This window comes from Orycteropus afer, unplaced genomic scaffold, assembly GCF_000298275.1.
Source record: "Orycteropus afer afer isolate SDZICR_OR568_19922 unplaced genomic scaffold, OryAfe1.0 scaffold00069, whole genome shotgun sequence".
Classification (NCBI taxonomy): domain Eukaryota; kingdom Metazoa; phylum Chordata; class Mammalia; order Tubulidentata; family Orycteropodidae; genus Orycteropus; species Orycteropus afer.
The window spans coordinates 1,426,758-1,440,754 of record NW_006921656.1 but is presented as its reverse complement, the minus strand read 5'-3'; the positions used below and the strand labels follow the sequence as shown (position 1 = coordinate 1,440,754).

At 62.2% G+C, this 13,997-nt stretch overlaps 1 protein-coding gene across 1 annotated transcript; it reads right to left on the bottom strand.

The window, feature by feature from the left end:
- Window positions 1-5,274: 5,274 nt before the first annotated feature.
- Window positions 5,275-6,339, bottom strand: GPR20 (G protein-coupled receptor 20). The gene has a single exon (XM_007940566.1). It carries the CDS (start codon window positions 6,337-6,339, stop codon window positions 5,275-5,277), a length of 1,065 nt encoding a protein of 354 aa, XP_007938757.1.
- Between the last annotated feature and the right edge of the window lie 7,658 nt (window positions 6,340-13,997).

The window sequence follows — 13,997 nt, the reverse complement described above, 5'->3', positions numbered from 1 at the left end:
AAGGTTGGGTCACGCCGGGTGGTGCAGGGGGAAATCAGCCCAGAGACCCTGGGAAAACCAGGGCAGCGGAGAGGGAGGGGCCCACGAGGGGACCGCCCAGAGGAAGAGGGGCACGCTGGAGGACCGCCCAGAGGGGGCAGGGCCAACGGGAGGCCTGCCCAGAGGGGCGGGGCCCGTGAAGGACCGCCCAGAAGGGCGGGGCCCATCCGGTGAGCAGCCCCGGAGGGGTAGCGGGGGAGGGGCGTCCAGGCTTGTGGGTTAGGGTTAGGCTTGGGGAACCCACATAGTAGAATGGAGACTGGGGAAAGAGGTGATGGGGGTGTTGCTCACAGCCCTAGGACTGGGCGGGGGGAAAGGCTGTCCAGAGGGGGTGCGATGTCTGATGAGGAGAGCTTGTGGGCTCCAGGGCGCGCAGTGGTGTGAGCATGGGGGACTCCACACCACCCATGGGCAGCAGCAGCCCCGCCTCCTTCTCCTTCGCCTGCCACAGGGCCCACCCCTGTCCATCAGCGTGTCAAGTGGGCAGCACCAGTGCCTGGCCCCTCCACCCCAGCCCACTGCTTTGGGGGACTGCCATCACTGAAGGTGCGAGAAGGATGGACAGGCTGAGCTCGGCCCCAAATTCTAGCTTCTCTGTTTAGGTGGCGCCCGGTGGCCTTGGAGCGGCCCCATTAGGTCCCCAAGCCTCAGATTTCTGCTCTGTGAATTGGGAACACGACTCCTTCCGGCGTGAGAGGCTGTCCCCAGGGGTGGGTGATGGGAGCAGGGGTGCTGGTCAGCTGGCCTGTCTTCACTGCGCTCTTGCACCTCCTCGGACCCTGCAGGCCGCAGGGTGGCCTCAAGCCTGTTGCCTCCCGGGCAGCGGCTGGAGAGCCCCCCTCATGCACAGCTGCAGGTCTGGAGGCTTCCTGTAGGAGGTGCCCTTCAGCAGCAGGTAGGGAGAGAGGGAGGGAGGGGCTCATCAGGAGGAGGGGCCGAATGTGGGACACAGGGAGACTGGGGGGCCGGAAGGCACAGGACACACAGGGCCAGGCTCTAGGAACTGAAGACGCCCATCTCCCACAGGATGTTGCCCTTAGGCGGCAGGCCCTCCAGGAAGCTGGGCTGTCGCCAAGCTGACATTTCCTGCTATTAATGGAGTGTAATGTAAATACTCCCTAATATTTACCTCCACACGCCTCCAGCCTCAGAGAGTGCCAGATGGGGGGAGTGACGGGCCCCACCCAGCCAACCCCCCTGCCACCTCAGTGCTTCCCTGGCTTGGTGGGACATGTGGCCATGTGGCAGCTGGGCACCAGGAGGCCCAGGTTCAAGCTCCCTGCCGGGCTAACACTCAGAGCCTTGGTTTTCCCATCTGCGAAGTGGGGTGATAGCCCAGGCTTGTTGGGAGGTTCAGAAGGTGAGCCAACCCAGCAGGCACCTGGTAAAGGGCACAGGAATACAGATCCCCCCACCCCCCTGACCACCTAGCCACCGGCTCCCTTGCCCTGCAAGGCATACCTCGGTGATGAGACAGGGCTGTTCTGCGTGGCCCAGCTGTGTCCATCTTCTCCCCAGGCAGGTGGAGTCCGAACCAGGAAGAAGGTGAGGCCTGTCGTTCTGCTGGTCTGTGCCCCACCCCCACACCACTGGTCTTCAGTCCACCCTGTCCCTCAGTTCCCTGCCCAGTAGCACTGGACTGGCTTTGAGGTCCCTAGACCTGCCCCTACCAGGAGCCACTGCTGCAACCTTCCTGGGGAGCCTCTGCCCATCCAAGAGGGCATCCCTGGAGAGGGAGGGGTGTGGCGCCCCCAGCCCCCAACGCCCGGCTCAGCCCCACCCCCGACCTCTGCTCGCCAGCCAGGGAACGGAGCCGTGGGCATGAAGGAGATAAAGTTTTAATTCAGGACCAAGATTTCTCGTTAGAAGAGTGTTTACATCGGATATAAATACACATGACCTCACGTCACTCTGATTCTTGAAAATCCGGGAAGGAGGTTGGACCTGGCAGCCTGGTCTCTGTGAGACCAAGGATGGTCCTACTCTGGTCTGGGCTCTGGAGGTTCTTGGGCCTTGGTCCCCGCTGGAGTGGGAGTGAGTCAGTTGTCAGGAGGAGGAAGCAAGGGTCAGAGGGAGTTGATGGGGCCCTGCCTGCCGTGACAAGGTCATGGGGCGAACAGCCCCCCCCCCCGCCCTCCAGCTGCAAAGCTGGCGAGTTGGGTGCAGGGAGACAGAACCTGGCCTAGTGCAGGCGCTGAATGTTCCAGAGGTGCAAGGACAGCCTTTGACTCTGGCCCCCAAGGTCTGGGCCTCTGCCCCAGAAGACAGGTGGCTGACCCTGCCATGCTTCAATGGTGGCTTCAGCCCTCGAGTGTTCTTTGAGGCCTCGAGGAACCAAGAGTGACCTGTGGGCTTTCCAACGTGCTGACAAGGTGCAGGGGCTTGGGCACCTCTCAGGATTTGGGTCCCAGGTCTCTCCCTGGGGCGCTGGTTGTCACGGGGACAGACATTCTCACAGGTGTGAAGCAAGGCTGCACAGACCGGCTCCGGCAGTACTCGTTCCCTGCCCACCTTAGGCACCCTCCTCCAGGAAAGAGTATTCCAGAAAAATTACAAACCCTCCACCTACAAGTCACAGCACTCAGCTCCTATCAACCATTCACTCCTTAGTATGAATTAGAGAAGCAGGATGCGAGAACCAGGAAGGGCTGGTGGGCCAGAGGACACTGGCGGCGTATGCTGTGAAAGCAGGGAGCTGTGAGGTTGCATGTGAAGTGGGGGTGGGGCTGGTGCAGGCCCTGAGAAGCCAAGTGTGGTCCCATCTTTGTGCACGTCGTTGCCCTGCCGGAGGGTCCCTCTGTCCCCTGCCTCCATAGCCAATGGCCCAGAGAGAGGGTCTCCATGGTACAGTTGGGGGAATCGAGGCTCAGAGGGGGCGTGTCATGCTCCATGGCCCAGGGGGAGCGGGTGGGTAGGCTCCAAGGGAGGTAGGTCCCCCTGGGATGGAACAAGAGAATTGAGTCCTTGTACAAATAAAGCCCAGGGTCTCCGACTGTGGATGGCTCCTGAGGGTGGGTGCAGGGGGTCTTGTACGAGCTCAAGGAATTCAGGGACTGGGCACCAGGACCCTGGGAGAGGAAGCCCGGAGCGGGCTGGGGCCAAACCTCCGACACTGACACTCTGGCCTGCTTTGCTTGGGACCTGTGACTGCCCTGGCGCCACCTGGCAGGCCTCAGAAAGAGGAAGCTATGTGGCGTCTCTGTGCCTGCAAACCCATGCTCGTAGCCCCCTTAGGGCCCAGAATTGCCTGCCGTGCCCGTGTCTGGACAGCCAGCCCCACTCCCTGGCTCCGTCCGCCCTGAGAGGCAGCCAGGCTCCTCCTGTGCCTGGTGGGACCAGTGGTGAGCACTGCATCTCCGAGCTGTACCAGGAAGCTGGGGTCAGGGGCTTCAGTGCCTGGCACATAGCAGACCCTCAGTAGTGGCAGGCACCACCCCTCTCTCCTAGAGGGACTGGTGAGACCCGGGCACTGGAGGGGCATGGGAGGGGATGCAGAGGGGGGAGGTTGGCCACAGGCTGTGAGGCGCCCCAGACACAGCACCCAGGAAGGGTTACGAGTGTTGCTGGCTGTGACTGGTGGTGGTGGGCATCCCACTGCTCCTCGGGCATCGGGGTGGGGAGTCCAAACTCCCCCATCACTTGCCGTGCACCGTGAGCCCACTGTGACCCCTCTGGGCTCCAGGTCCTTCCAGTCAGCAGGCTGGGAGCTGATGTCCCCAAACCCAGCCTCCCCACAAGGTCCTGGAGCCAGAGGCTCTCACCCCAGTGTCACAACTCCTCCTGGGCCCCGGCTGGGAATGGTGAAGACAGCACTGCCCTTGATACTCACAGGGTGTCCTGGGGCAAGGCCTGCGCTCTCCATTAGCCTGTTTCCTCATCTTTAAAATGGAGACTTAACCAGCCCCTCTGGCCCCCACGCAGGCCCCAGCATTCAGCACCTTGGGGGACAGAGTGCTCTACCTAGAGCCAAGATGGGGGGCCTGGTCTGCCTCCTCCTGCCCCCATCCAGGCCACCCCGGATACACAGGACGCTTTTCTCTGGGGACAAATGGCAAACCCGCAACCCCTTAAAATCATCTGTCTGCGTCAGTGGCTGTGGCCAAGGGCAAGGGAGGAGCTGGGTGGCTGGAGGTGTCCCCGCCCATGCTCAGAGCCCCTCCTCCATCAGAGACCCCTCCCCATGCCCAAATCTTGGAAGAACTCATGGGAGCTCAGCCTTCAACAGAAGGCCATATGGGAAGCAGTCCTGGAGGCCAGCTCAGAGGAAGTGATCAGAGGCCCAAGCCAGAGAAGCGCCCCCTCCCCAAAGAGGGCAGGGGGAGACGTGACCCGTCAGCAAGAAGAGCTGCTCAGTGACCTGGGCCACCTTGGAGGGGGCCAGGGGCTTGTGTCCTGGGCCGGGAGGCCGGGCCGCGGTCCTGGGTGTGCTTGCTCCAGGTCTTCACACCTGTGGGACGGGGCATGGCACTGCCATCCTCCGGGGCAGCAGGCAGGGTCTGCCGAGACCACTCCCAGAGTGGCGGCTGTGGGGACAGTTGGTGGCATCCACGGGGGGGGGCGTGAAGGCCGTGGAGGAGGTGGAGCTGGGTCTGACTGTCACTGCCCAGCCTGGCACCTGCCAGATTCTCTCAGCAACCCCCATCTCATGGTTCAAGCAGCAACCAAGATGTACCAGTGCTTGCTCACAGCACAGCAGCCCATAGATGGCATGCTGTCTTGGGAGTCATGGATGCCTCGGGCCGGGGTCCTAGAGACACGGCCCCTCACTTCCCATCATGTAACATTTCTGTCCCCCGTCGTTCTCCCTCAGTTCCAGCATCTCTGTTCTTCTGCGTCTCTGTGTGTGGGAATCACCTCAGAATTTTTTTTTAGCCCTCTTCGGACTCCCCAGTACCTGAATGATCTCTGTCCCTCCTTCTGGGTAACACCTTCTAGGGGCAAAATGGCCCTTGTCAGAAGCTGCTCCTGGCCACCTCTCTGAGTGTTTGAGACACAGTAACCCCAGGGATGGCAAGTGATTGGCACTTGGACCACTACACCCCATCTGAAGCCTGTGGCAGACATTGCTAATTAACCACAGCACAGGGCCTTGGATCTCTTTCAACGCAGGGCCCCGAGTAGGCATCACAGTTGATCAGGACGAACCTGATTTGCCCCTGACCTGGCATGAGGAGGGTCCTCTGAGCTACAGCCAGTCCAGTCCTGACCTTTGATCCCTTTACAGAGCCTGGCCGACTAGGCCTCAGGCTCCTTAGCCAGGGCCTGCGTCAGGGCGCGGGGGCCGGTGCTCAGGATGTGGTGAGAGGAGCCCTTGAAGCCCTTGTGCGCGACAGCTTCGCCGCTGCCGGGCTCGTAGTCCGCGCTGTGCCGGCGGAAGAGGCTGCGGAGGGTGGCCTGGAAGCTGCTGGTGACGAAGCAGTAGACGATGGGGTCCATGCAGCTGTTGAGGCTGCTGAGGGTCACGGCCACGTGGTAGGCCACGAGGCTGGCACGGCGCGGCAGACCCGGCCACAGCACCACAGCCACCTGGCGGGCATGGAAGGGCGTGAAGCAGATGAGAAAGATGACCAACACGGTGAGCAGCAGCTGCATGGCCCGCACCCGGCGCTGGTGGCCCTGGCGCAGCAGGCCCGGCCGCGACAGCGCACACACGATGCGGCCCGTGAACACGCTGATGACCAGCAGAGGCAGGAGGAACTCAAACACAGTCAGCGTGAAGACACGGCAGCAGGGCACGCCGCCGGCCGCCATGCCGAGCACAGACAGGGTCACGGCGCCGGCCGCCAGCCACACGAAGATGCACACGGCCTTGGCGCAGGCGGGCTGGCGCCAGCGACGGCAGCCATCGGGCTGCACGATGGCCAGGTAGCGGTCCACACAGATGCAGGTGAGGAAGAGGATGGAGCAGTGCATGTTGAGGAAGTAGCCGAAGATGTGGGGGAACGCACAGCGCAGGCAGCCCTGCGCGCTGTAGAAGATTGTGAAGCGCACGGGCAGGGACAGGCCCACCAGCAGGTCGGTCACCACCAGGTTGACGGTGTAGGTGACGGAGGGCGTCTTGGCCTGCGTGCGGCAGCAGAACACATACAGCGCCAGCCCGTTGAGCACCAGGCCCACCAGGAAGATGGCACCGTGCACCGCCATCAGCGCCAGCCACAGGCCGGGGAAGCCGGCGTGCAGCTCCTCGTCCAGCAAGGCGAACAGGTGGAACAAGGGCATCTCTGGCACACTGCTGTTGGGGCGGCCCGTGGCATTGTGGGCCACCAAGGCCAGGGGCCTCACCGGAGACAGGGACGGCATGGCGGTGCCCGGGCCTGGAAAGGAGGAGACAGGTTTGCCCAGGCACTGGCTTGGCATCCGAGGCCCTGACTGTTGGCCCAGTCCCACTCGGTTCACATGCCCCACGTTTCCTGCCTCGGTGCCTTTGTCCCGGCTGGGACCTGGGGTGCTCACTCCTCTCCATCTAGACCCAGCCCAAGGCATGGGCGCGTGGGGTTGGTCAGCGTGGCTCGGATGCCAGCCTGGTGCTCGCCAGCGTGCCTCTGGCAAGGGCTACAATTTGATCTGTAGGGAGGGGAACACGCTCTTGGCAGTCACGTGGCCGTCATCAGGACGGAGGGAGAAAGGCAGGGCTGTGGGACTGGGCAGACTACCGCCATCATGTGGCTGTACAGCCGCTTGGATTCTGGCTCCTCTGTTTGCTCGCTGTGCAACCTCAACAGTCACTTAACCTCTCTGGGCCTCACTTTCAAGCTATACAGTTGGGGTCTTGGAACTGCTGGATGAACTGAGCTAGTCTTGGCAAAGGGCCCTTTCCACTTGGAGCCTGGCACATGGTGAGACCCTCTGAGATGGCCGCCCCAGCCACTGCACCAGGCCCACCCTCACAGCCCCCATCCCCCGGCAGGCAGTGGGTCAGTGCTCCAGACAAGGGATGGGGGGCTGGGCGCCAGCCCTACTGGGCACCTCAGCAGCTCACCAGTTCCCTGCTAACCCTGACAATGGGCACACTTGTTACCGTCCGGCCCACAGAGAACCAGGCTGAGGCCCGCGGGTGGCTCGCTGGGGCCAGAGTCTGGGCCCGGCTACAGACAACCCACCCCCATGGGTGTGAGTCAAATAAACAGCGCACTCCCCTCATCCTGGCCTGGGGGGGTGAGCAGGGAGCAGGGGGTGGGGGCTGGGCTGGGGCCACCCCCACTGTTTATACTTCTGCCTCCGGGTGTTTAACTCAGCCATGATTTATCCCTTTATTTATAAATGAAGGGTTAACGGGACCCCACCCCGCAACCTAGCCAGGGCTGATCCTCCAAATAAGGACATTTCTGGCTTTTTCTGGAGAAAGGAGAAAGAGGCCTTTGGAGAGGCAGGGAGGAGGGATGGGCCCTTAGGACCTTGGGGCACAGTGCCTCCTCTCCACCTGGGGGAAGAAGTCCCATTGACTAGCCCTCCTGTTGGCCAAGGGCTGTGAGCAGGGTAGGCATGCCACCCCGCACCAACCATTGTCCAGTTCTAGTGAGAGATGCCCATGCGCAGCCCCCAGCCCGGTGACACCGAGACACTGAGCCCTGCCTCTCTGGCCAGGGTGGACACGGCAAAGCGACCCTCGCTCAGCAAAGGTCAGAGAGGCCCAGGCAGGAGGGAGCACGGGCTCCAGCCTCAGGCTCAGAGAGGTTACCTGCAGGCCCCCCCGTTCCTCGGAATCCCCTGTCCTGGACATCGGCCCCCGGAGGTTGCTGGGAGGACCCTCTGGTGCCAAGGTCCCTGCCACCCCTCTTGCGTCTCTGGGGGACTGCCCGCTCCCTGGCATTCCCCACCGCTCAGGTGTGGAGCCCAGTGTCGGATGACCCCACCCTTCCTCCTCTAGCCCCGTGAGAGAAGGAGAATGACAGGGCTCTGGGGGCAGAGGAGATGCCCTGTAGGGGTGACGGGGGAGAGGGGAGGCGAGGAGGCTGTGGGCCCCAGAGGTCCCCAAGAAGGGGAGGGACACCATCCAACATTCCTTTCCCTACTATGGAAGAATGATGCCCCCATGATGCTAGAAGGACAGACGCACAGAGCCACCAGGGCTGGCCTGGGGTGGGACGGCACACTGCACATGCTTTCCGATCTGTCTGCACCAGGCCACGTTAGCGTCACCACCAGACAAATGCTACGTACAGTCCCTTCCTCCAGAGACAGGCCCGGGTGGCATCCCCTGGGGAGCCTGCCCTCCTCTGAGTGCCCCCCGCTGGCCACCACCCCAGGGGAGGGCCAGGCACTGACTGCAGAGGCTCTGCGGCCCCCAGAGTGGGGGCTTCCTGCAGGATACTCGGACACGCCAGAGGCCGTAGTTCAGGTGCGAGGGGGACATCAGCCAAGCACACGCTGATGCTCCCGGGGGCTGAGCCCTGGTCACACATGAGCCCTGATCCCGGTGAAGCGCTGACCATGGATGCCTGTCACTCCAAGCCCGGACCCCAGTCCTGTGATGAACCCTGACCGTGGTCACTCACTGAGCCCTGATCCCAGCCACACATAAATCCCTGAGCCTGGTCCCATGCTGAGCCCCTGACCACAGCCCGAGCCCTTAGCCCTCAGCTTTGCCACCACCCACCTCTCCTCTTCTCTCTGCTGAGTCTGGCTGTCTCTGTCCCTCCATGATAACCACCCCCACACCCCACCTCCCGTTGCCCTACTCCCCAGCACTCTCACGGGTCCGCGCCTCGCCTCCCAGCCCCCCATCCTGCTCAGTGCTGAAGAGCCACCCTCTGGGGCATCTATTCACAAACGCTTGGCTTGGAAGGAGGGGACTCAAATGGTGGGACCTCTGTCCCAAGCTTGAAGATGGGCCTTCTGGCTGGGGCAGCCCGGTGGCTGGGGCGGCCTGGTGGCAGGGCAGAAGCTGGGCTGGGTATTTTCCGGGCCTCGGTTTCCTCGTTGGTTTCCACAGCCTCAGCTACATCCCTCCGACGTCTCCCTCCGCGTCCCTGAATCTGCTTTGGTCAAGGGTATGCCCATCTCGCAGGCAGCCTGGATCCTCACAGCGACCCCCACCCACCCGCTGCCTTCAGGCTTTCTCACTCCATCCCAGTCTCTGAGCGTCCAGACCCTTGGCCTCGACCTCTGCTCCTCCTCTCACAGTCCACACCCAGCCCCTCACACCCCGTCTGCTGGCCAGGCTGGGCCTTTGTGCAGGAGCCCATGGGAAGATGGGCCGAGGGCTGTGTGGGGTCCCGGCCCAGGTCACAGCTGACGAGCCTGCAGCATCTGGACAACAGCAGTAATGCTGCAGCCACCACCCACCGCCCCCGTGGACCGAGGGTAGAGGTGTGGCTTCGGGTCAGCCCCCACTCAGCATCAAGATCTGTGGGTTTGCTAGTCAACGTGACCTCCTCCTATAATGTGGTTCTCTCTGACACACACAGACCGCCATGAGCCAGGTCAATTCCACGCAAACTGGCTGTTGGAGTGTGGCTGGTACAGAGAGTTAAGGCTCTCAGCTGCGAACCAGAAGTTGGGGATTCGAGTCCATGCAGAGGTCCCTCTGAAGAAGCGCTTGATTTACTGCAGAAACCACCAGCCACGGAAAACCCTCGGGGCACAGCTCTGCTCTGACCGGCGTGCAGTGGCCCGCAGTCAGAGGCGACTTGATGGCAACCAGGGGTTCAACTGATGCTCAGCTCCGGGAGGCTGAGCCCCGACCCGTCACAGGGATCCCCACAGAACTTTCTTCCTGCTGTTCCTGGTTTCTGGGTGGATCTGTGGAGTCCGGCCCTGGCGAGGAGGGTGTGGCAGGACTAACACGCTGCCCTCCAGCCCCGCCCCACACTCACAGATGCAGTAGCATAGTGCCTAAGGCACTTGACTGCTAACCAGAAGGCTGGGGGTTCAAATCCACCAGCCACTCCTCGGAATGAAGGCTGGGCAATCTACTTTCTTAGTGATACCGCCTTGGAAACCCAAGGAGGGGTCTCTATGAGTTGGATCCGACTCCACGGCACATAACAATGAGGACTGGCTGGGACTCAGACCCAGTCCTTCTGAGCTGAGCCCCCAGACGAGGGCAAGTGGGCGCCCAGGCCCCCTCCCACAGTGGAGGGGCACCGCCGTAGCCCTCCCTGCCTGGGTGCCTCCCTCCACTAGGTCTAAATATAGCCTGGAATGAGGGGAACGTGGCATGGCCTGGGGGGAGGAAGTTCTGCCCCCGCCCCCGCCGTGGGGACAGCATGGCCTGGCCCTCAGGGGCCCAGGCCTTGAGCCAATAGGGGTCACAGCAACCTGGATTCAAGTCCTGCTCTGCCAGCCCCGCCCCTCCCCCAGGGACCTGGGCCACGTCATGTTTGTTAAACGGAGTCACTTGGGCCTTCGACAGCCTGAGGGGAGAAACATGCCCCGGCCTGGCCTAGTCTGAGGGGGGAGGCATGACGCTGCCCCAGGAGCTCGGTTTGAGGGGGGAGGCACTACCTTGACCTGGGAGCTTGGTCTGAGAGGGGAGGCATGACCCTGCCCCAGGAGCCTGGTGGGGGGGCACAACCTTGCCCCAGGAGCCCGGTCTCGGGGTGGGCACGACCCTGCCCTGGGAGCCTGATATGAGGGGGAGGCAGAGCCTGTCTGGAGGCCAGTTTCGCCAGGCCAGCCTATGTGTGGGCAAGATGATCCCCCATTCCTTTCCAGGCAGTCCCCCTGGGCCTGGTAGAGGCACGGTGGATCCCGTGGCCTGGAGCCAGATGGCTGGAGCCCAGTGGGCAGAGGCCAGTGCCATGTTCTTGCAGTGCTTGGCTTAGGGTTGGGGCCAGAGCCTGGAAACTGTGCCAAGAAGCCAGCTCAGGCTGGGAGGGTTCCACACAGCAGCACTGTCCACTGGCCCAAGGCCACATGTGGGCACTGTGGGATGTGTGCCAGGGGCAGAGCCGAGGGACATGGGCCTGCTCTGGGGTCTGGGTGTGCACGGACACACAGCGGAGGTAGGCACTGGGGACTGGAGGTTAGCGTCCAGAGTCTGGCTTCACCGTGAACGGACCCGGTGCCCAGGTCTCTGAGCCTCAGCCTCCCCACTCCCGGTAAAATGGACAAAACGAGGGCTGTGTTGATGCGTTGTCAGCACACAGCAGGCACCCAAACAAGAGGACGTTCAATTAAATGGCAGGACAAGGGCCAAGCTGAAGGCACAGAGAGTGACAGCGGCCATGAATACTGCTTGGGGGCGCCTAGAGAGGACACAGTGCCAGAAGGGTCCTGAAACATGAGCCTGAAACAGGCCTCTGTGGTCAAGGATATGGCATCTTCAAGGATACAGCATGGGCAAAGGCGAGGTACAGAACAGAAGGGTCCTTCTGAGAATGGCGGGAAGAGTGGCAGGGGCCGTGGGCCAGGCCTGCAGGTGGATTCGCTCAGCACCCACCCAAGGGGGAGTCCTGGACCTGGGAAAGACTGAGCCATGTGGGAGGGGAGGAGGGAAGACCCCAGAGCTGAGCACCCCATCAGCCCCCAGCAGCCGCCTTTGTCTCCCCCTTGGCTCCCTACTCTGTGGGGCTTCGTTTTCCTCTCTGCAGCTCCTCCCCTGCTCCCCATCTGTCTTGTTGGAAATGAGGTATCATGGTAGGAAGAGCTGGGACTTCCTCAGCCCTTCCCCAGCCTCCTGAGGCCCGATCTCCCGTCCATACACTTTGAAGTGCATGCCTGTGCCTCCAATGACGGCTTTGGCTGCATAGCAGCCCCTACCCATGTCTCTGGACCTTCAGGAACAAACCTTCAAGATTACTCTAGAGGAGCCTTCCAGGGAGTGGGGCAGTGGGCCCAAGGCTTCCCAGGATAGGGGTCCCTGGCAGCCCCCCAGGCAGGGTGGCCTGGTCTCCCTCCATCATTTGTGGGATCAAGTCTTCCATGGCTCAGTTCTCTCACCCCAGGCTTTGGGCTCCTGTAAGACTAAGACGTCTGCTCCCCTCTTCCCACCAACACAGTGCCTGGCCACAGGTGGCCTCATAACGTCAGCCAATCACTAGCAGCCCTGAGACTTTTACTGGCAGCTCTCCTCACCCCGGGAGAGTCAGATTTGACTCTCGAGCTCCTGATGGTCACATTCCTTAAGGAAAGTAGGAAGGAGAACCAAATACAGACAGGAAACCCAGGTCTGAGGGTGGGGCTTGACCTTGCTGAACTTTCCCACCAGGTGGCCGCCCACAGGGCATCATCCCGGGAGTCAGGTTTCCTCTACCAGCAGCCTCAGGGCCCAGCACTTCCTTTCCCCAGGAGAGGACTCTGAGAACCAGGGAGGTGAGGACACAAGCCTGAGGTCCCACACAAGCAGGGGCAGGCCCAGCTCAGACACAGGCCTGACTCCCAAGTGCCACAGTCCACAGCGGTTCTGGGGTGAAGCTGGGGGCCACTGGCGGGAGCCCCTGTCCACCATCTCCAGTCATCCCCATGGTTATCTATGGGCCCTGCAGGGGGCCAGGAACCCCATTCCTGCTGTCAGGGTCCAACTGAAGAGGATACAGGCACTGTGATAGAAGGGGACACAGGGGCGTGGGTGCTCGGAGAGGGAGCCAACAGCTGTCTGGGAGGTGGACCAGGGAAGGCTTTCTAGAGGAGATGACATGGGGTTGCCACAGAGCCCGGAGACAATGGGGTCAGGGCAGGAGCTGGCCCAAGGGGCCTTGAACATCGTCAATGTCACCGTCCTATCACATCCAGGTCACCAGGATTCTTCTGGCCAGAGGTGACCCGGTCAGCTGATTGTGAACTAGGGCTTGTGACCTGGGTGGGGCCCTCACTTCTGAGCCTCAGCGTCCGCCTGTGAGGTGGGAATGGCCACACTGCCACAGGAAAGGCAGCAGGGAGTGTGCACACAGCTATCACACACCATGGTGCCACGGTGAGTCGGGGTTCCTTGTCCCTGGCCCTGCAAACGGGCAGCTCTGCAGCCATAGCCTTTCAAGCTTGGCTGAGACCCCTGGGGGACTGTGTCCCTTGAGAGGACACTCTGGTTCCTACACATCCTCCCATCTCTAGCCCCCTCTAGGCTACCACCTATAGTCAGCCTTCTGTGCTGTGGGAGCTGTGGGGTGCTGCCGGGGCTTCAGGGAGCTGTGGGGGGCTGCAGAGCACTGTGGGGGGGCTGCAGGGGGGCTGTGGGTGCTGCAGGGCACGTGGGGTGTTGCGAGGAGCTTCGGGGAACTATGGGGGGCTGCCAGATCCTGTGGGGGTGCTGTGGGGCACTGTGGGGTGCTACAGGGCACTGCAGGTGGTGCTGCAGGCCTCTCTGGGAGGCTTAGGTGCCCCCTCCCAGCCACAGTGCATCTTGCCTGATGGCAGCAGACCTCCCCCCCATGCCCACACATTCCCCCCCCTTCCTCCCTTTGCTGTATCCGCCCTGCCCTTTTTGAGGACTTCACCTGGTGCCACCTCCTCCAGGAAGCCTGCTTGGACCACCCTCGGCTGGCCTGAAGCCTCTCTGTGGTACTTCCTCTAGCTGGGACTCGTCCCACAGCACTGCTGCACCCAGTACCAGCCGCCTCCTTGTTAGACTTACACACCTTGTGGGCGGCGCCTTGGGGGTGCAGTGGGAGGGGGAGCCCCCAGCCGCCCCTCAGCAGCAGCCCAGCCCAGGCAGCATCATCTCTCTCAGGCTGGATGAATGCCCACGGGGTCTGTCAAGTCCGGCAGGGCATGGCCCTGCTCCTCACCTGGCATTCAGTGCCTACCTTCAGCCTGCCCCACCCTTTGGTTCCAGTTCAGACCTGGACTTGGCTCCCACCATCTGATCTCCTTGCCTGCTTCAGTCCCCAGCTTCACCCTCACCCCCCAGCATCCCTCCCAGCTGATTGGTAGCTGTCTCCTCCGGAAGCCCACCCCATTTGCCCTGAGACGGGTCCATGCTTGTCCCCCTCTTATCACTACATTTGTGCTCATCGATGATCTTTAAAACCCACGCTGTGGGTTCGAGCCCAGCTGTACCACCCAGCCTCCACCTGAGA